Genomic DNA, 24418 nt, shown 5'->3' with positions numbered 1-24418 from the left:
TAAGGAATAAAAAAGTAACAGAACAATATGAAATAAAAATTTATTTACTGTACTCTTTATTTCATATATATGGACTATAATAATCACATAAGAAATGTGTCTTTCTTTTTGGTATTCATTGAATACTTTTATATTCTGCATTTAACAGTTATAAGCAAGACATAGTTTTAGCCAATTCACAATTCTCTCTATTACTCTTAGTGCTTTAAAAAATATATTGGTCAGAGGCGCCTGGGTGGCTAGGTCAGTTAAGCCTCCAACTTTGTCTCAGGTTGTGATCTCACAGTTCGTAGGTTGAGCCCCACATTGGGCTCTGTGCTGACAGCTGAGCCTGGAGCCTGCTTCTGATTCTGTATCTCCCTCTCTACCCTTCCCCATTTGCACTCTGCATCTGTCTCCAAAATAAATAAACATCAAACAGATTAAAAAAATAATATAAAATAAAAAATATATTGGTCAGCTGAAATGTTTTAGTATTTTAATGTCAACATTCAAAGCAATAGAAAGGTCATAAATTTCAAACATACACATTTTGGGGGTTCCTGGGTGGCTCAGTGGGTTAAATGTTCGACTCTTGATTTTGGCTCAGGTCATGACCTCATGGTTCCTGAGTTCAGACCTGGCATTGGGCTCTGTGCTGACAGTGCAGAACCTGCTTGGGATTCTGTCTTTCCCTCTCTCTCTCTGCCCCTTTCCTGTTCGTGTGTGCATGTGTGCTCTCTTGCTTGCTCTCTCTCAAAAAAAAAAATAAACTTTAATTTTTTTTAATTTGATAGCTGCCTTCTTCTTAAAAGTACAAATCTGGTATTTCTTACTTTTTGCTTACTCTTCCATTATAATAATTAGAGTATTAAATTTTTTGTAAGTTTTTGTTTTTTATAATACAGGAATGCTAACTTTTCTCCTTTTATTGTCTTTCACTTTGCACTGTGCATTTCTAGCATAAACTCTTATGTAGGCTTAATATAAGATTTCCAGAGACTGTGATTTGGAAAACCAAATTACCCTTTTTAGTAATTACCCTTGCTTTGACACTCACTGTTGATGGACATTTGCAGATAATGGTTCTCAGGTTGAAAGAAATGAGTGAAGGCTGTCATCACAGGGTTTGGTTTTCACTTCTTCAACTTTTAATTTTTATAGAAAATTACATATAATTTACATCTATATACATATGTAATTTCTCACTATATATATCCAGACATGTAGGGAGAGATGCATGATCCTATATAGTTTCTACTTAAGTTGTTTTAGACAAAGGTCTATATAGACAAAGGCTTTAAAAAGAGAGAAACTCAGGTAAGTAAACTCACCTCCCTATTGTCAAGACATGTCACAAAAATTCCACATCACTTTTTTGCTTGCTTTCTCAGTTTTAGATTCCAAATAATTAAATTAACTCATCCAGAGCCATCAAAACACATTCTAAAAAAGGATATTCTTAAGACTTGCATTCAACTAAATTACATTAAACCATTTACTGATACTCTGAAATAGCACACTTGTAATGTAAGAAGAAAATTCTTTGTCTCTAAATTTGCAGATCAAATTCAGGAGGTGATGGTTTTGAGATAAAAATTATGGATATCACAGATTATCTTATTGCTGTTAGTCGCCGAAGTTTCAAATTCTGTGATATGACAAACACATCTGTGTCAGTTAGCTACAAAACTGCTGGTCCTGTAGGAATCAGAGATACACTCTCCTACAAAATTATTTTGCTTTGATTTAAATCATTTTGATGCTACATTATCTTTGTATTAGCCCAGAATTTTCATCCATAATGCTTTTATGAAAATATGAATGTGGTATTAAACTGCATGATTTGCTTTATCACAAGCAAATATTTATATTTTCCTATATGTCTTTATTTATTTACACACACATATATGCCTTACTCAGAATGGACTTAGTATTGATATTATATGATTATAAAACAAAACAAAATTGTTTGTGTAATTTTAAATGTTTTCTTCCTTGTTAAACTATAGCTTAGCAAAAATAATAATTCCATTTAGTTTATAACCGAAACATTTTTAAATTAAAAAATGTTTCCTTTGTTTTAAACAATCACAGGCATATTGAATTAAATTATTTTCTTCATTTAAAATAAGAGGTCTTGGGGGTGCCTGAGGGCTCAGTCGGTGGAGCATCAACTCTTGATTTCGGCTTAGGTCACGGTTCATGGGTTTGAGCCCTATGTTGGGCTCTGCACCGAAAACCTGCTTGGAATTTTCCATCTCCCCTCACTCTCTGCCCCCCCCCCCCGCCTCTCTCTGTCTCTTTCTCTCAAAATAAATTTTAAAAATTAAAAAATAAAATAAAATAAGACATGTTTTTCCTATAAAATAGCTGGAGGGAACCTCAATTATCTTATCCCACTTATATTTTTCTTCTCATTTTAGTGCATAAGATGTGAATTGTCTCCATACATCAACATAAGACAACACTGGCTACTGGTAGGCTGAAAATAGGAGTTGAAAGTAAAAAATCTAAACAATGGAATTATTAAATATTTATTTTACTCATATCTCATGGCCACGCTAACCTTTAAAATGAGTATTGGGAAAGGATCCATGATTAGGTCTACCAATATTTTAACTTATTTGGGTAGTTTGGTGCATGTCCAAACTTGTGTGGGAACACATAAATAATATAGATACCTTTAATCTTACATATTTTGGTGTATACATGTTTATGTGGAGATATATATAGAGCTATGACAATGTAAACATAATTATAATTTATCATCTCATAAAAATATAATCCCTAATATGTATGATTAATACCCATTTTGTTAGATATTATTTTATTTTCAGAATGCTGTACCAATATTTTACAGAAAAAAATCTTTCTAAGAAGGGTAAGATACATATTTATAAATAAAAGAATTGATATTTTCCCATATAATCTAAACCATTCATTCCATTGAGACCTCATAAAAATGAGATGAAAAATAAAGGGGAATCAATATTTATAAAGCAGCTAATATACCCCAGTTTCCCATCAGATTATTTTCATGTTATTTTCTTTTATTTTGTTAAATAACCCTTGCCTACCCAGATGGGAGACATTCTAAATTAAGGGGCAGGTAAAGTTATTATACTGTGTTCATTCTACACGTTTCACTTCTGTTGCCTTTATTTTAATTAGAGCAAGTAATTAGGAATATACAACATATTATTTTTCCTTCTCAAGTATAAAACCTGCATAGAATATCAGCCTGTCTCACAGTTTTAATATTTTCCTCCCCAAACTTCTCATACACGCATGGATTTCATTGTGTTTCCAAAATATAATTCTACTTAACAAATCTGCTGCATAAAACTGCATAGGAAGTTTTTAAATACTTGCCTGAAATCCAAGGAGCTTTTCACTAGGCTTAATGTGCCTCTGAAATTCACATTCTATGGGTTGTATCACTTTGATTCCATCTTCATAAAAAACATAGAACATGTTCCCAATTCCCAGACCTTAGGAAGAAAAACACATTCAGAAGTTCAAAATAAAATTATCAGAAATCTTTACAACCAAAACTCAGTGTTCCTCCCAGTACTGGCAGGAGATCGATTTGTAAAGTTGTATAATGTTAATAAAGCAAACCATATGAATCCTTTCCTTTACCTTATACCAAAGCAACTTTGTGATATTATGCGACATTTTTTATGGTCTCTAATCTGCAATTCAGTGATTTCTTTAGTATAATTCAATAAATGTTTCACATAGAAATGGAACTTATAAACTCTTTGATATATAGATTATGTCTGACACCTTCCCCACTTAATTTAGGTGTTGATTAAAAAATAAAAATAGTTTTTGAAGAATTATATTTATTGTATATTATTATTAGAGTTCCCTAGGGAAAATAAAATTTCATTCTTTGTAGAAGTTTTGTTTACATAAAGACTTTTAGAAAGAAAAAGACCAAGTCTTCCAGATTGGGGAAAATATATTTTTTCCTAAAGTAATTTTTGTAAATATGATCATATATGAGGCCTTAGATTTCAGTTTTTACACTGGCCAAGTTTGGGATCCATTTCCATACTTTAAAATTTGTATAAATTTACGCTCTTAGGAAAATTTCAGTAAATGATTGAAATCATACTTTTAATTTATTCACACCACAGATTTGGGTATTTGATATCTCAGAAATTCATCTCACTTTACTGATCCATGCCTAATAGGTGCAGGATGCTGCAAATCAGACACTGGGAATGTGGGTAAGGTTAACTGATGCCTGCATGTGGGAAGCTTTCACATACTCCTGCACACCTGTTCTCTGTTTCCTCTGCTTCTGCTTTGTTCCATCATGGCCAGTCCTTAGCACATATAGTTCTTTTTCTTCTGGTCTTCACCTGAGTAGCTCCCTCTCTGGCTGTGCTATTTTGCACAATTGTATGTATTCAATCTAACTATAGCATGAACAATTCAATGATAGCATGACCTCTTTAAAAGATAAGTAATGATATTCAAATCTCAGTAGTTTGAAAAGCCAAACCATTATTGTTTTTTTGTTTTTTTGTTTTTTCCAACGTTTATTTATTTTTGGGACAGAGAGAGACAGAGCATGAACGGGGGAGGGGCAGAGAGAGAGGGAGACACAGAACCGGAAACAGGCTCCAGGCTCTGAGCCATCAGCCCAGAGCCCGACGCGGGGCTCGAACTCACGGACTGCGAGATCGTGACCTGGCTGAAGTCGGACGCTTAACCGACTGCGCCACCCAGGCGCCCCATATTGTTTTAAATGTTTAAATTCTAAAAATATTTATAAAGAGAAAAATTTATTTAAATACAAAAAAATTTCCCCAAGCATCATTTCATTTTGATTGATAACACCTGCAAGGTTTTTAAGTCAAGCCTAAGGATCATAATAAAAGTGTATTGATTCATAAAAATATGTTTATTCAACTTAAGCCACATTTATTCTTATCTAATATGTTCCTAGTTAATAAAAGGATCACCAATTTTGTCCATCCAGCCACATATCCATCTATTCTTATGATTTAGAGGAAAATATATTCAAGTACGATTATGACTTTATTGGTGTTTATACATAGTGGTTATAATTTTCTTTTAACACATGAAATCATTTCTATATAGTACAGTTATGCATTTTAAGTGACTCCGGATCATTTTCACACATCTTATTGTTTTATAAATATTTCATAGTACTCATATTTTAAAATGATGCAATCTTTATCAGTTATTATGTATTATAATTCCAGAGAGCACTACAGTATGTTGGAATATTTCTGAACAGTAGCAAAAGTAGCAAAAACTAAATTCAAGTCGTATTTTTCATAGAATTTAATTCATAAATTTTCATAAAATTTAATTTTTTCATGATTTCTAATAATTTTAATATAAACTTAATATTTTTCAGAAAATAAAATTTAGTAGTTGTCAGCTCTTATTTATAATTATGTTTATACATAGATGGATATAAATTCTATGCCCAGGGGCACCTGGGTGGCGCAGTCGGTTAAGCATCCGACTTCAGCCAGGTCACGATCTCGCGCTCCGTGAGTTCGAGCCCCGCGTCAGGCTCTGGGCTGATGGCTCAGAGCCTGGAGCCTGCTTCGGATTCTGTGTCTCCCTCTCTCTCTGCCCCTCCCCTGTTCATGCTCTGTCTCTCTCTGTCCCGAAAATAAATAAACGTTAAAAAAAAATTATAAAAAAAAATTATATGCCCAAAGGATAAAACTTTTAAAAAGTCTGATTTTATGCCAAAACAATTGATTCATATCCAAGCTTCCATGTAAGCATTAGCATAGGATTCACGTGAACTACATGTTGGTGACTATCAATTTTTTTGGTTGTTGAAACTTGTAAACATAATCATGTAATCATGTGGTGTCTAATTTTTAGTTGTGTCAGTTAACTATGTTTCATGATTATTATAAAGCTCCCAAAATGTTTAATGACTATGACTCTCCCTTCCTTCAGCTACTGCAAAATTCTGGTCCAGAATCAGGGATTTGAATGTGTTTGAATATGAAAAATACTCTAAGTCCAGAGTGCAAAGTTTCATGAAATCTTTCTGCCCTGACTCAAATGGAATCTTTCATTATGTCATTTACCATGTTCTGTATACAATGCAGTCAGTGGAATTTTGCTGAATTGTTGCACTGATGAAGTTTCTAAGATGTATTTTCCTCTAAAACCCACATAATCCATCCAAATCACTTGTTCAAATCTCAAGTCTATTTTCTTACTTTTTAAAATATAAATAACACATTCAGTGTTGTTACAAAAACAGCTGCTTCTCAGGTTACAAGCTATTGAAGAAATACAGATTTCATTATGCAAAGTTTAGTTTGTTCTTGAGTTTTTTTTTATTTTCAATGGAAATATAACTTTTCAGTGTTTATGAATAGTAATGCCAGCAAAATACCATATATATTAGCTAAAATAATATTATAAAATGAGTAGTTTTTAATCACTCTCTTGCTATCAATTAAAATTTTATGTATACCTTTAGAGCCATCTATGAGTTCCTCACAAAAGATGTGTTTTCCTTTTTCTTTTTCTGGTTAGAGAAATATTTTAAACTAAGTTTTCTTTAGGTCTTAGCAGCAGAATTTATGATCTGAATATGTGATACAGATGTGTTTATTTTTAAATTTACTGCTATAATATTATACATATAAACACTTATGATTATACTGGGCACAGAATAATAAAAAATACCCAATAATGGAGATGTTGGTAGTTAAAGACACAGATTTTCATTTAAAGCATTCATTAGCTTTATTTATAAAGAAAATAATAATATATTTGTGTACGTTCACTATAATTATTAAGTTGTCATGACCAAACTTCTCTTTGTTGTTGTTGTTTAGATGAGAGACAGTAACAAAGAGAGATAAACTCCATTTTCTGGGTTCACACATTTCAAAGATCAATCATGGCAATAGAGCTAAGTGTTGTACCATGGGAAAGTTACTCAGACTATGTGAGAATTTCTCTATCTCAAGCTTGGAGATAAGTATTATCCTTATGTCATACAGCTGTTATAAGAATTAGATTAAATGGAGAATGTAAAACATTTAGCAGTGACTGGTGCATGGTAAATATTGAAAAAAAAATGGTACTGTCGCTATTTTTATGACTGACATTATCTCTTCTTTTAAAAATTAGTAGAAAAAAATTGTAAAATGGTATATAAACAGATTTTGATTTCTGTTCTCATGTTTTCATCAAATCTACACTGTGAGATATACTGCCACATTTCAGTTCTATGTTATCAAATTCTATGGATCCATGAGCCTGCTAAAACTCAACTGCATTTTCTAGTAGGAATTCTTGAAGTTGATCCTTTCAGGGGGTCTACAAATTCAAAACTATTTTCATAATGATACTTAGGTGTCATTTGCATTTTTCTCTTCCATTCTCACATATTAGATTCTTCCAAATATAGAGGGTAGTTTTCAAGGGGCTACATGACATGTGATGTAATGAGTGATATCACAACAATTCAACGCAGAAACAGAATATATGAATCCAGCATCTTCTATTGAGCCAGACATGAAAAGAATTTGCAAAATGCAAAACAACGTGAATCTCTTCATTTTTCTAATGTAGCTTTAAAAGTATAGCTTTAAAACTGTTTTACTTATGGGTACGTATAAGGAGCTTATTATGGTTTATTTCAATAAATTAATAAATAAATATCTTTTACTTTTCTCAGTTTTAATTTCTAGTATGGTAAATATAAGTGGATAGTAGTAACCCCATAAAATCAAGCTTTTGAGTTCTCAATAATATTGAAGAGAGCAAAGGGGTTCTGAGTCTGAAAAAAAGTTTAATAACCATTTAGGTTTCAATTACAATTCTTTCTTCATGAATGCGTTGTATTGCAGTATATTACAAAAGTTCCTGGCTTCAGTAAAAGCTTCACCAGTCTAGTCACAGTAAAGATTTGCAATATGTGCAGCCTGTTGTTTCTTTTTTCATCCCCTGGTGAAGACAGACACATGTACTTTGTCTTTTCCAGGTCGATTGTTAATCTAATGGAGTATAGAGGCTCTAGAAAGTGATCCATAATTTGTTTGTTCCTTGTGAGCTTTCTTTTTGCTTTGTTTTTCTTTCTATACAGAGAAAGGACGTAAGCAAGAATTACTTGCAGTCTTGTAAAAGGGAAGTATTTCCTAGAGGAATTTCTAGTCAATACTGCACCTTTAAATGCATGAAATAGACTGAGAAAAAAGTGGATATAATGCACATTGCTGTCTCTTGAGGCTATCTGCTGAGGAATAACCATGTACCAAGATAATATAATTGTATCATTTCTTATATATAGCGTATATGTTACGTAATGTATATCAACAATAAAATGTGGCTAATCTGTAATTATTGGATGGATAACGATGGCAAAAGATAGCAATAAAAGCTATTTTGTGGTGATGTTTGTCGTTCTCTGTTTAAATTGCCATTGCTTTAACATTCAAATTATAGTCAAGAGCAAATTATAATCATATGATGCAGTGATTTGGTAACCAATCAAAAGATAATTCAATAAGTTTTAGTGTTATAAAGTCCTTCATTGGTTGATATTATTATTTTCACCTTATAAAGATGCTGAGATTATTTTTTTTTGAAATATAGAAAAAAATATCTTTTTTAGCTAAAGAAAAATATAAGCAAGAATAGATAGATAGTCTCATCTTGAATAACTTAGCAGGGAAAGGTTTTGGTTCACGAATGTTCCCGTTTTATATCTTTGTCTCTGGAGTTAAAAACTTTTTCACACCCCTCCTCCCCTGCACGCACATGCACTCTCTCTTTCTCTCTCAAAATAAATAAGTAATGAAAACTTACTTTCATTCTCACTAGAAAGTTTTTTGCAAGTGGTCATGCCAGGCTCTTTACTGGGCACTATTAATTCAGCAAGTGGGTACTATTTGACTGGTCAGAGCGACATTATGTAAAACCAGTCCTTTTGAGTCAGTATACCATTTCCTGAACTTCCAAAGATATGCTGAAAAAGCTGAATACAAATCTGCATGATTAATATCACATTTAATGATTAACATAGCAAAGGTTATAATAGAATATTTTTGTTATATAATTAATATTAGTTAGAATTATGTATATCTTTGTATATACACCCATGACTATGTATGTGTGTGTGTGTGTATATATATATATATATATATATACATTTAGCATACATAAATATGTATATGTATATACACATACATCTGCAAATGGATATCTCTTGTCAGATCACAACTGTGATGTGAAAACTTTTTAATGAAATAATTTAAAACACTCAAAAGGCCAGGTTGATGTTAGTATTTAAAGCAAGGGTAGAGAACTGGCTAATGAAAATATTGAGAGCTTGATCATGGTTTAATTGGCATCGTGTACTGACCGTTAGAAGGCATGGTCTCTACCTCTCCACAATGCTGTAACTTTCTAAGTTTCATGAATTTAGAAGTTTATGCTCTGAAAATCCTTTTTAATTTTAAATAACTTCTCAATATTACTGTGAGGCAGCAATCTGGTCTTGAGAACCTTAGCATTTTTTTTTCTCTAAAAATATACGAGAACCTTATGGAACTCACAAAGTTGGTATATATTAGTCTATATTTTTCAAAATCCCTTACAATGCATAGTAGTTAGGCCAATGAAATAAGAATAATTTCAGGCTGAAGAAGTTAAAAACTGACCTGTTTGCCATATCTCTTTTTCCCCAGTTTGGTGACATTACAGATCACAAAGCTTTGCGATCAGATCATGGTGTAACATGTAAGCTTTTTGTAAGATTTCCCTGCAATTTTCTATTTGTATCTTGTGTTGGTAGGTGTTAATTATATTGATTTGTTTCAATCATTTCCATATTGTTGTTTGAGTAGATTCATAAATATTTACAAAGATTAGAAAGGACAATCTTTAATAACATAGAAATTATATTTTTGACTTTCAAATCATTAGATGTCATGTAAATCCACTATATCCCAAAGTAGCCTTTATTCAATATTGATCCTATAGATATTCATCAAAATAATTCCATGTTCTAACAAATTTAGGAGATACTATCCTATATAACGAACCACCTTACATCTGTGTTAGGCGCTTGAAATTAGCATATTTAAAAGTTAAGATTAATTCATCAGTGAATAAAATGGCTTAATTTCCTTTAATTCAGCGCTTATACAAACCAAAACACATATTATTAAGTTAGACCATATAATATATTCCTAAATTGCTGTTTACAAACAAATATTAATATACAATTTATTAGATTACATTTTATTACAATATCATAAAAATGTTGTGGAATAAAACCAGTCGGTCTTTTAATGTGTATTTTCAAATCACATCATAAAGTCAGTTATCAACAAGAATGACTTAGACTTTAACTTACTAGATTGAAATTTTCTTTAGGGAAAATATTCCAGTCTCTATATTTCCAGTATTTTCAAAGTGCTTTACATTTAATAAGCACTTTAAAATATTTGTCATTAAATGAGGTGGATATTTCCTCTCTTAATAATGTCTTCCTGCACTCCTGCAAGCCAAAATGATGGCTAGAAAAGGAGTGGAAGAACCCATAGAAAGTAGAGGATGCTGTGCTTCAAGCTTAAATATCTGTGTAATTAGTAAGATAATACACATTAAATTCAGTAAAATCAATTCAGATTACAAAACCCTGGCTAAGCTAGATTCTGATGTTAATGTTTAAAAAAATAATTTTTCAGTTATAAAATTTTATAGTTTTAATACTTGCCTAGAAGTAAAATGACATTATGAGAGGTTTATCATTTTTAACTTTTTTCAATATTAATCTTAAAATGCCAGAAACTGGAATTCCTCAGCTGGTTTTCTCTTGGATAAATTTCTCTTGGCCACGACAATGACACAAGCATACAAACAAGGAGCATTACTACATGTGGAAATAAAAATGGCTCTCAGTGTTATGTAGTTCATATTTGTTATTTTCGATCCTTTAAAAATAAAAGTAGAAAAATTAATTTGGAAGCTTCAGTTGGCTATTACTTTAATTACTTTTTATGAAATAATTGTACATACTGTTAGTATTCAGTGATTTCTCAAGCTGGCCACCATTACTATTATTATATGCAATCATTTCTAATTGTAATGCCTTGCCAATAACTGCAGCATTGTAAAAAATAATTTACAGATGACTATGGATCTAAATCAGGCATATTGTTTTCTCAAATATACTATGTTAAATCTTGTTTATTCTAAGAAACAACAAAGGACTCTGATGATAATTGCACATGAAATAAAAGATTTTAAAACCTTTACCCAAAGACATTTACTTATACAGGTCTTCAAATTATCTGTGAAATAGACTAAATGGCTATTACTCCTCAAGATATATTCTCTGTCAAACAAAGTTATGAAAAGTAAGCAAATCACTGGTTGATGGAAAATAATTATTGAGAGTATACATTTAAAAAAACTAACAGAGGAAAATTTTAAATAGATAAAAATGGTTTCATATAATGAATCTCAGGGTCATTTAAATTAATCTGGAGGTCTCCTATAATTTTAAGGGTAGCCTGAAAAATATCATATTATTATTTCATATTCAAATCATAAAATAATCATGTTCACGATTGTTATCATAGTCAAATTATAAGAAAGCATTGTTTCACATACTTTGAGGGCATTCATATATCACAAATTTGCAAGGGGAGTGACAACTGTATTTCAAGCAATATGTTAGAAAATCTGGCTCAAAGAAGTAAAATAATACGTCCAGTTTTTACCAGCAATTAACCAGCAAAAATCAGGTCTGTGCTACCTGATCTCTGACTACTTAAGTGTTGTTCCTTGCATTTCGATAACATGAAATCAATTTTAAATATTTCAGGAGATATATTATGTGATCTCAAGAGGGAAGAGAATATAAAGAAATGTTTAACAGACATGTTAACACTAGTTTCAACAATGATTACATTTGTATGTTCAGCTGTGAACTACCTAAGTGGAATAAAATGAGAAGGTATAGTTACACTAGAACCTCTTTAGAAAACCAGACTTTGAAGAAGCCCATACAAAAGATTTGAGAAGCAAGAAATACCAACGGGGGGAAATGGTGGTATGCCTCATCATTGAGAACAAAACTGAGATGCTTCAATTCTCAGATTACTTGAAGCTTGTGAGACACAGCCCTCGCAGGTGGCAATGACTCCAATTCATCTAGGAAGCCCATTATAATGAGGGAAGAAAAAGTTTGTATAGGATCAAGTGTGAGGCAATATTTTGGTCATTGCTTACCAGAACTCTAATGATGACTTACTACATTTTTCTCCTAAGAATTTAAGTCAAGCACATGAGTACCTGGCCAAATGCATTCTCCCTGGTTTTTATGAATAAGAAAAATAATAACAATAATAAATGGAAGTGGAAACTGCTTATTCAGTATAGACTATGTTTAAGGAACTGGCAATAACCCTACTGGGTATTAACAACTAAACTTATATTTGAGATGAGAAAATTGGGACATTAAGGGGCCCTTGATTATATGGTAGTGGAATCTAGATTTGAATCTAGATCCTTCAAGTTTACCATCCATTTTCTTAAATAATTTATTACATTTCCTTGATAAGGTAATAGTTTTTATAATTTTTCTTTTTCTAATCAAAATCAGGGTTTATTATGGAAGTTAATGTTTAAGTTTGCCTTTATTTTTTGACATAATTTTAAACTCTTAAAAGCATTTCAATATATTATAGTATACCTCCCTGGTTATACATCAATAATAAATCAAGCTGATGAGGAGTAATAAATATTTTAATGGTAACAGTTTCACAAAATAATATTGATTTATAGTCAAATGAAAATATTGAGTCAACATAAAAATGAATAAGGTAATTATTAAACATAGTCAACAAATCTACTAAAAATTAAACAAAATAATCACAATATAAAAATAATGGAATTTAGTACCTTCTTCTCTCCATAATATGTTAGCTACTGCAGCATGTTAAAAAGAAAAAGGAGAGAAAGAAAAATGAGTAAATAGAGGTTCAATTGCATATAAATAACTATTAAAGAGGTCACAATCTCTAAGATAGAACATGTACATAAAAGTGATGTTGAATTCAACAAACTACTTCGAATTAACAAAACAGTAAAATGCTGGTACTAGCTAATAATGCTCTTTTCATTTACTGAAATTGTCGATTCTTCTTTGTAATAAAGATGTTGCTAATAAACAAAAAACATTTTATGCATCACTGGAAAGAATGGGATAGTTAGGTTAATGTTATTGAAATACATCTTTAGAACAAATATTGGTGTTAAAACTATTTACTAAAGACAGTATAGTTAAAAGTTGCTAACTGAAAAAAATGTATTTTAAAAATTCTCAATAATCACAATATGTAATATAACTACATAATATGCAATATTCCTGAGCAAGAAGAATTCTTGTAATTAAAGGATTTTGAACATGGCAGTAGCCTATTTTTAAGTAGCATTCTTTCACTTTTTAAACCAAACAGAATTAAATATAGTAAAACCTTGGTTTGCAAGCATAATTCGTTCCACAAACATGCTTGTAATTCAAAGCACTTTTATATCAAAACAAATTTCAAGACCCATTGACTCAGCTGCGATCATGTGACTTTCAGCATTGCATAATATTCATATTGCAAAACATTGCTCATTTATCAAGTTAAAATGTGTTAGAAATGTTTGCTCATCTTGGAGAACACTCACAGAACAAGTTACTGGTAATCCAAGGTTTTACTGTATTTCTAACTATATCTTAGTTCAGTGCACAATAATGGTTCAGATTAAATTGTTTTTGGAAAATAGTTTTATTAAGTATTATACTGAGATTAAATCAATAGAGTTAAAATATTGAGATAGAAATAATGATATAAATACCAATTAGAAACATTCTCAGAGAAATGTCTGCCTCCATTACCAATTCAATGTTTCCCAAATTCTATGCTTTCAAAGCAAAATAAAATGTCAAAAGAAAGTGTGACTGATGTAAAATCTCATGCACAATTAAATATTCCCTGACTATTTTAGCCATATTGAAGCACTTTTTTTTTTTTTTTAACGGAAGTCCTTTATGAATGCAGCAGAGCCAACACGGTAGTCCAGCACTCTTAGACAGATGCTGACGGCCCAAGTCATCCAGTTTTCAAAACCTGCTGTATTTTTTAAAAATAAATTTGTGTAAAGTAAGCATTTTTTTTGTAATTCTTGGCATTTTTAATTCTTTATGATTATTTATCCAAATCTGAATGCATGCTATATGCTTCCCTTCAGGAAATTTTGTGGTGCTATTCTTGTTGTCTACAGTGTTCTTGAAATGAATATGAAAATGATAGATCCTATTTGTGAGGAGAGGACACAGACCTCAGTTACCAGCAGTTAACCTTGGTCTGGAAGTAGATGATCCTGCTCCGGAAGTACCATCAGAAGAATATCAGTGGTAGTCTCAGTGTCTATATATGTCATTCACCTCACTTCCTCTCATTACATAGGCATTCTATCATCTCACATCATCGCAAGAAGAAGGATGGCGAGTGTGGTGCAAACAGATATTTTAAGAGAGAGACAGATAGGGAGAAACCACATTTCCACAACTTTTGTTACAGTACATTATTAAAATTATTTTGTTATTAGTGTTGCTAACCTTTTGGTGTGCCTGATTTCTAAATTAAATTTTATCATAGGTATGTATAGATAAGAAAACACAGTGCACCTAGGGTACAGTGCTATAAGTGGTTTCAGGCATCTGCTGGAGGTCTTGGAACATATCCCCTCCATAAGAGAGAATTAACTACTGTATTCAGAGAAATTTAAGTAACTGAGTCTATTTGAAGCACAAAAGAAGATGAGGCCGGAGAATTTTTCCATGAGTAGATGAACAAAGTCTTTTGTACACCATGCAGCGGATATTAAATTTTCTTCTGTAGGCTCAGGAAAGGCTGAGCCATGATTAGACTTATCTTTGTATGGGTGGAGTTTTTTTTGTTTATTAAAAAAAAGGGGGTGACTAGACACATTTCCTCATATCTCCATTCATTCTCTCAGTGAGGACTGACTGAGTGCCTAGCATGTGTCAGACATTGTGTTCAGTGATATAGGACACAAATTAGAACAGGCCTAGTCTCTCTGTTAATAGAGCTCATGTTCTAATTGAGAAAAAAATTTTAAATTACAGATTTAATGTGTTATAAAAGAGAAGAACATTTCTGTGAATGCTTTCAACAGGTGGATTAAGCATAGTGAAATACTGAAGGTGTAGTATACAAGATAAATAAAAGTGAACCGAGTGAGGATTTAAGGGTAGGTTTTCCAGATACTGGAAAAAGCCTGCACAAATTCTAGTGGTATACCAAAGTACTGCTATTTTAAAGGGCTAAGGACAGATATATATTTTTTTTTTAATTTTTTTCAACGTTTATTTATTTTTTTGGGGGACAGAAAGAGACAGAGCATGAACGGGGGAGGGGCAGAGAGAGAGGGAGACACAGAATGGGAAACAGGCTCCAGGCTCTGAGCCATCAGCCCAGAGCCTGACGCGGGGCTCGAACTCACGGACCGCGAGATCGTGAACTGGCTGAAGTCAGACGCTTAACCGACTGCGCCACCCAGGCACCCCAGGACAGATATTTTTTAAAATAGGAAATCATTTATGAGAAAGTACCAAAAATACATGGTTTGTGATATTAACATCAAACAAGGCAAAATTCAAGGCACTGCATGCTGAACCTAAAATTATATAAACTAAAAACATACAATTAAAATATAAAGCAAAAGCTATTAGGATTGGATACAAAATTGATAAATCCACAATTATATTCTATTTCTATAACTCTTCACTTGCAGTGTTTGAAAAATTAAGAGAAAAAAGACAAAGTTTCAATAATATAATTATTAAAACTGAATTAGTATTTTTATAATAACTATCATACTATACAAACTGAATGTTCTATTATACAAACAAAAGTATTTTTTTCAGGCTTTCTGGAAAATATTTTCAAGAGTGTTCACAAACTAAACTAGAAAATAAAAAGTCTCTGTTTTGTAGATATATTCCAGTCAGCATAAATAATTTAGATATTTTCAGACAATAATAAAGAAAATATGATAATCTATGAGAGGTGTTTAAATATATTTTATTTTATTTTATTTCAGAGAAAGAGAGAGAGAGAGAGCACATGAGTGGGGGAGAGGAGCAGAGAGGCAAAGGGAGATAGAGAATCTTAAGCAGAATCCATGCTCATCACAGAGCCCAACACAGGGATTGATCCCATGACCCTGGGATCATGACCTGAGCTGAAATCAAGAGTTGGATGCTCAACCGACTGGGCCATCCAGGTGCCCTGAAAATCTATGAGAGGTGTTTAAACACAAAAAATTCTTCAATAAATTATTACTTTTTTAAAAATCCAATATAATTACAATTCATATAAGACAACAAAGATGAGTATTCGATATATGGACCCAAAGAGTTTTGGCCAAAACGTAATACATAGACTTAATTGATTCATTATTGAGCCAAACAGAGAGGGGGAAGAGAGAGAGAGAGAAAGCAGAATTGGAAGCAGAAGCAGGAGGAAGAAAAAAGGAAGAGAAATATGGAGACAAGGAAGAAAGTAGGAATGACTATAGTTATGATTTTAAAATATGGTAGAATTTTTTTGTAGTTTCAAGTTTTTAATTAAATTCTAGTAGTTAATATAATAGTGTAATATTAGTTTCAGGAGCGCAATTTGGTGATTCATCACTTTAATGTAGAATTTCTTGATAATAAATTTGATAATCTGGATTTCACTTAAAAAAAAATCCAAGGAGGGGCGCCTGGGTGGCTCAGTTGGTTGGGCGTCTGACTTCGGCTCAGGTCATGATCTCGTGGTCCGTGAGTTTGAGCCCCGCATCGGGCTCTGGGCTGACAGCTCAGAGCCTGGAGCCTGTTTCGGATTCTGTGTCTCCCTCTCTCTCTGACCCTCCCCTGCTCATGCTCTGTCTCTCTCTGTCTCAAAAATAAATAAAACGCTAATAAAAATTAAAAAAAAAATCCAAGGAAATATAAATATCCAAATTGAAAATGAAGAAAAATATGGAATAAAAATAACCGTGGTACTAACATGAAACATTTTTTTAAAGTTTTTATTTACTTATTTTGAGAGAGACAGAGACAGCGAAAGTGGGAGAGATCAGAGAGAGGGAGAGAGAGAATCCCAAGCAGGCTCCACACTGCCAGTGCAGGTCTCAAACCCATGAAGCTATGATATTATGACCTGAGGCAAAACCAAGAGTCAGACGCTTAACAGACTGAGCCACCCAGGCACCCAAAATTGCAATATTTTTAAATGTTTGTTTATTTTGAGAAAGAGAGAGAGAGTGGGGGAGGGGCAGAGAGAGGAAGAGAGAATCTGAAGCAGGCTCTGCACTGTCAGCGCAGAACCCCGCACCCCAGGCGACTACGTGAACAGTGAGATCATGACCTGAGCTGAAATTAAGAGTTGGACACTCAACCAACTGAGCTACTCAGGGGTCCCTTAAATGTTTTTAGAGTATCAACCAAGATGTAAACATTTCATTTATTTTATAAAGTCAGCAAAAGAGATGCCAATAACTGATAATGGTAACAAAGCAAAGGGAATTATATGACAATTTCACTAATGACAAAAAATTATTTATAAAATGCAATCAAAACTAATCAGGATATTAAAAATTTGATCATAAGTGAGCCTGGGTGGCTCAGTCAGTTCAGCATCTGACATCAGCTCAGGTTCATGATCTCGTGGCTCATGAGTTCAAGCCCTGCATTGAGCTCTGTGCTGACAGCTCAGAGCCTGGAACCTGCTTTGGTTTCTGTGTCTCCCTCTCTCTGCCCCTGCCCCGCTCACAATCTCTCTTTCTCAAAAATAAACATTAAAAATTTTAAAAAACAAATAAAAATAAATTAAAGCTTGATCATAGACAGGAATCCTCTTGGAATGAAAGACTATATTGGTAGGTATTTATTTAAGAAATTAATTAATTTAATGTAATATATTAGTAATATAAAGTGAGAATAATTAATGCAATATAACTAAATAAATATAATCTGATAGAGTGTGCCACCTATTACCAAGTATAGTCTAAATACTCTTAGTGACTGAGCAAACTATATATAGGGGGTATTACACTAAGTGAAATAAGTCAGACAAAGAAAAACAAATACCACATGATTTCACTGACATGTAGAATCTAAAACATAAACAAACAAAAACAAACAGATACATAACTACAGATAAGAAGATAAAGATGATTAAGAAGTGAAACTTCCACTTATAAAATAAGTAAGTCACAGAGATGAAAAGTACAGAATAAGGAATATAGTCAATAATATTGCAAAAATGTTTTATGGTGACCACACTAATCGTGATGAATGAGCATTGATGTATAGAGTGTCAAATCAATATGTTATATACCTGAAACTAATATAATATTGTACATTAATTATACTTCAATAAAATAAAAATAAAGGAGAATGTAAATACAATAGAATTAACTAAATTGCTATTATCTATACTTAATAAAAAAGAAAATTAGAGACATATTTTATATTAATAAAAATTTAACAAAATATCAGGATAACAAGTTGAGAGTCTAAATAGTGATTTGTAATTTTCGTTAGAAATTAGTTTTTTTGTGAATTCATTAGACAATTCATTAAGTCAAGAAACAAATATAAATTACACTAGTAGTGCAAATTAGAGAATTAAATAATCAAAATTTGAAGATAAAATTAATCCCAAAAGATTGAATCAAAGTACACATAAAGTTAGTAAGATGATTCAATTTGGTGACAAGACACAAGATAAATAACCCAAAACCTATGTTATGGAAGAATTAGAAAACACAAAAGAGAGGTGCCTGGGTGGCTCAGTAGGTTAAGCATCTGACTCTCGATTTTGGCTCAGGTCATAATCTCATGGTTCATGAGTTTGAGCCCTGCATCTGGCTCTGCACTGATGAGTGGAACCTGCTTACGATTTTCTCTCTCTTCCTTTCTCTGCCTCTCCCCCACTCTCTCTCTCAAAATAAATAAACTTTAAAAAAAGAAAATGCAAAAGTGATCTTTTTACAATAGCCCAAAGCATAACATATCAATGGATCACTAAATTCTACACCTGAAATTAATATTACACTGTATATTAGTTAACTGGAATTTAAATAAAAACTCAATGACTTATTAAAATATTAAAAGTATAGCAAATCAAGTGTAACCTTCACTAAAGATATGCTAGATGTAAAGCTATATTATTCTTAATTCAAGAGAATGAATGTTTATAGATAGAATTTATTCTGCAATTACTTAATTTAAAATTTGCATATATTGGTATTGTGTATTTAGAACATATTCCATGTTATTGTATCAAGTTGGAATGCACATTAAATAAAAAAAATACTTTAAACTCAATTACAGGGATATATTAACCAAGTCTCTTTTCCCTAGATGTCTTTTCATTATTTTTCTGATCTTTATATAAATGTGCATGAAATGGGGGTGTTTCTGATACTATCTGTAAATATGCAACATATAAAAATAATTTTAAATCCTCTATATTAATTTATCATACGTCTACCCTAGACTTCAAATATATACGGTTTTAATCATTATACACTATTCCTTCATATGGATTTCTTCCTTTAAAAAACACTATTGCTCATTATTCAATAATCCTAACTTAGTACATAGACCAGAAGCTAATTTAAGTTATAAGTTTCAGTAAGTATCATTGACTTAGTCAAAAAGATGCATGTATGTATACATTGATACGCATATGTGTGTGTGTATGTGTGCATGGATGTGTTTTCACTGTGATGACCATCCTTCTATGTAGTTACTCCATCAGTATGCATTCCTACAAGAGGTATGGGGATATTTAAAGCCATTGACGCATGATGTCAGGTTAATTGCCAGATGGTTGTTAGCACCAAATGCAGTCTATGCAAGTATTCACCCCTCCACACTCAAGGAAGACTAAGACTGTATGTATGTGTATGTGTACATATGCACAAGCTTACCAAATATGAATATATGTTATATGATACATGTGTATATATAACATATGTATGTTATATGTAATATATAATACTTTGATTATAAGCTATATTGAGTATGTTTGCAAATATTTAAGAAAATTTTTTTCTATTTATGCCTTTAACCTATTATTTCTATTGGGATGTTACTTTTCTATGTTTTATATTTTAACAGCTGCATGCATATTGGAATGGCTTTGTTTTGCCATATTAATTTCTCTTTCACACAATAAAAACAGCTACCTATAGTAAATGCAGGCTTGATCATGCCATTTATTTGCTTAAAAACATAATGCATATTCGTGTGTGTGTGAGTGTGTGTGTGTGTGTGTGTGTGTGTGTGCATGTGTGTGTACTCAAAGTCCTCAGCATAGCACATAAGGTCATTCATGACATGCTTGTATCATGTTAAACTCACATTCCAAGCATCAAGTCATTTTAAATTCCTTCATTTTTACCCATATGTTAAATATGACAGTAATACCCTTACCAGAATTCTTCACTTAATTTGCCCCTAGTTCTCTTTTAAACCATCTTTTTTTTTCCCTGTAGAACCAACAGTCTGGGCTTAATTTTTTGTTCCTGTATTTATAGAATCCTATAAAACATCTAATGCATCCCTCAATATAGCATAAGTAAATTTCTGTTCTGAAATATTTTATTTATAATTGAACAAAAAACCCTCAAAGTTACAGACACCAAGTAATTAAACACTTATTCACAACTTAAATGAAATGCAAAACTCTTTCTGAAGATAGCATATGTCTTATAATGAAAATGTGGTTCAATGGAAGAGATGCTTGAACACTAGTAACAGAATCTTTTATTAATGCCTTTTTTTAATTTTCTTAAGTTTATTTATTTTGAGAGAGAGAGAAAGCACAAGTGGAGGAGGGACAGAGAGAGGGGAGAGAATGAGAATCCCAAGCAAGCTCTGCACCGTCAGCACCGTGCCTGACACTGGGCTCTAATCCAAAAACCGTGAGATCATAACCTGAACTTATTTGGATGCTTAACTTATTTGGAGCTTATTTGGATGCTTACTTGGATGCTTAACTGACTGAGCCACCCAGGTGCCCCAATGCCTTTTTTATTTTTTTTTTTAATTTTTTTTTCAACGTTTATTTATTTATTTGGGACAGGGAGAGACAGAGCATGAACGGGGGAGGGACAGAGAGAGAGGGAGACACAGAATCGGAAACAGGCTCCAGGCTCTGAGCCATCAGCCCAGAGCCTGACGCGGGGCTCGAACTCACGGACCGCGAGATCGTGACCTGGCTGAAGTCGGACCTTAACCGACTGCGCCACCCAGGCGCCCCATCCCAATGCCTTTTTTAAATAAATTGCCTCATTTTATATTAGCGACTTGCAATTATATTCAAAGTGATGGATCTCATATTAAATATGCTACCTGTTTGTGGCAATATGTGTGGGAGATTTGAATATTATATAAGTAATAGTAACAAGGTGATTACATAGCAGCATATCATAGTACTAAACAGCTAATTTTACTTGGCTACTCATATGTAAACTGGTTGGCTTTTCATTAGATAAGTTTTTGTTCGTCTTTGTCTTTGAAAGTGTAAGGTTTTTATCAGTGGAAAACATATTTTTATAAACTGCATTTACGGAAAGATAGTATTTTAGTTAGATGTCTTATTGACTGCTTCTCCTTTTGCATTTAAGAAATTGACTTAACTTCAGAAGGCAAATGAAAAAGGGTAACGTTAAAAGAAAATGTAGATAAAAATTTAATGTATCTAAAAATGTATAGTTAGTATTATGGTAAGCTGGAATTTCTTTGAAAGTGCATATGGAGAATGAAATGAGACATTTAAAATATACTATTTTTAGGAAGGAAAGCTATGTAAGATATGTCAAGTACATTGCCTGCCATGTGCCAAATTCAAAGCCACTTTTTTTTTTTTTAATTTTTTTTTTTCAACGTTTATTTATTTTTGGGACAGAGAGAGAGCATGAACGGGGGAGGGGCAGAGAGAGAGGGAGACACAGAATCGGAAACAGGCTCCAGGCTCTGAGCCATCAGCCCAGAGCCCGACGCGGGGCTCGAACTCACGGACCGCGAGATCGTGACCTGGCTGAAGTCGGACGCTTAACCGACTGCGCCACCCAGGCGCCCCAAAAGCCACTTTTAAGTAAAACTGTCACTTGCTGGGCACTGATTGAAGATGATTCTCCCCACTGACTACACAGCTTCCCAACCTAGTGTCTCACATTAACTAAGTAGGCTATATAGTGTCCAGCTTACATTGGGGAATATGACTCAGAAACTGGCCAGGAATCTGTGGTCTTAATTTATATAAGCTGATGAAATGAGATGATCAGATTCTTTTCAGGACTAATTTGAATCAAGAAATCATGTTAAAAAACGAAGAACACAGAGAACCAGAATTATAAGAATGCAGAGCAAAAGGCACCATTATGTAGATTCAGAGCCCCTGATAATTTGTGAGACTGAAGAGAACTCAGAGTATGAAAGGGACTCTCCCATGGGAGAGGAAGAGAGTCAGCAGGTGTCTTAGGATATCAGTTTCTGGATTCTGAATGTGGATACATCCCTCATTGCTTCACATTGCCAGTTTAACAATCACATCACTTTAAAAATAACCTATACTTAACCAAATAGAACTTACTCTGGCAACCAAGTAGTCTGATTGAAACCAAGGCAATGTAAGAACTGTTCCCCTGTCAAAAGATTAAAGCCATGACACAAAACAAATAAAAATTATATCCATATTTCTAGGGCACATGGCTGGCTCAGTCAGAAGAGGCTGTGACTCTTGATCTCGAGGTCCTGAGTTCGAGCCCCAAGTTGGATATAGAGATTACTTAGATAAATAAATAAATACACTTAACAACAACAACAAAAAAACTATATCCATCTTTCCTTCCAATGCCAAATCAAGTAAGCTTATATCTGTAGTAGTTATCACATGATGTGTTAAAAAATTATCTGACTTAGTGGCTTAAAACAACAACAACAACAACAACAACAACACATTTATGGTATCTGTGGTGGAGACTTGTCTAAGAGAGTTCTGATTTGGGATATCTCATGAGGATCCAGTCATCTGAAAGCTTGACTTAGATTGGAAGATCCACTTCTGGGTGGCTCACTTACATGGCTGGCAATTTTGTGCTAGCTGTTGGCAGAAAGCCCCAGTTCACTACTTATGCGACTCTCCCCAAGGCTGCTTACATGTCCTCACATACTGACAGTTGGCTTCCTCCAACTGAGTGAGTGATCCAAGAGAGCAAGGCAGAAGCCCAAATGCCCTTTTTGAACTGGCTCCAGAAATTATATACCTCCACCTCCACTCTACTCTATATGTGATAGAGAACTGATCTATTTCAATGGAAAATTATATAAGGGTGTGTATAACAGCAGAGGAGGATCATTAGGACCATCTCAGATACCACACAATGTTAGTGTAACAGGCTGCTTACTAACAAACATAACTTCAAGAAAAATTTTCTAGCTAACATCCTCCCATCCAGACTGCCAACACCTGAGCTTCTCTTAATAGAAATTCTAAGCCCACCATTGTCAGGAAGTGACTTGATTTTGATAATTCTTCACACAAATGATTGATTGTCATCTTTACATGATAAGCAACAATGATATTATTAAACAATTGTGGTGATTAGCTATGGGTATGTATGGGAAAATCTTTGCCTTCTAACTTACTTATATACCCTGCCATTTCAAGTATATGGCAAGCAAAGTTACTTCCTCTTTTGCCTTAACTTTCTCACCAGAAAATATACCAAATGGTTAATTAGAGAATTACAAAATAAAATAAAGTGATTATAATATTTGTTAAATATCACATGTCACATAACGAATTGTTCAATAGATCTTGATTATATAGTTGTATATATACAATAAAAATACTTATATATATCCCATATCTCCTAGGTAAAACTTGAGATAATCATACCTATAGAAATTAAATTAATAGAAATGTTGCCAAAACAAAACCTTGCATAAAAGTATATCCTAGCTTATCATTAGGACTATCAGAGAGTCTCTCTTATTATCATCTGAGAAAACAAATTAATTAGAGAAATAGACTATTTGGATATTAATTAGCATTATGCATAGGAAACAATGAAAGATGGTAGGCTTTAAAGCTATTGCAATGCAGTATAATTTTTATAAGAGTATTATTTCTATAACTTTTATCACTTCTCTCATATATTGAACTTTTCACTATTTGATATTTAAATGTCTATTTAGTATATTTATATTCATATGTTAACATACAAATATAATTATATTTAAATATAGAGTAAGTAAAATAAGAGATATGGAATCTTTGAAGGAAATTGACTACTTTAAAAACATTATTTA

At 32.7% G+C, this 24418-nt stretch overlaps 1 protein-coding gene across 1 annotated transcript in view; it reads right to left on the bottom strand.

Annotated features, from left to right (window-relative positions):
- Nucleotides 1-24418, bottom strand: part of FSTL5 (follistatin like 5) — a 774595-nt gene that overhangs the window by 96528 nt on the left and 653649 nt on the right. The window contains 2 exon segments of the mRNA XM_030312812.1: nucleotides 3355-3473; nucleotides 12928-12954. Coding sequence (XP_030168672.1) covers nucleotides 3355-3473; nucleotides 12928-12954 — 146 coding nt within the window.

Source organism: Lynx canadensis, chromosome B1 (genome assembly GCF_007474595.2).
Source record: "Lynx canadensis isolate LIC74 chromosome B1, mLynCan4.pri.v2, whole genome shotgun sequence".
Lineage (NCBI taxonomy): Eukaryota > Metazoa > Chordata > Mammalia > Carnivora > Felidae > Lynx > Lynx canadensis.
The sequence above is the reverse complement of the archived record's forward strand: the minus strand, read 5'-3'. Positions and strand labels throughout refer to the sequence as shown.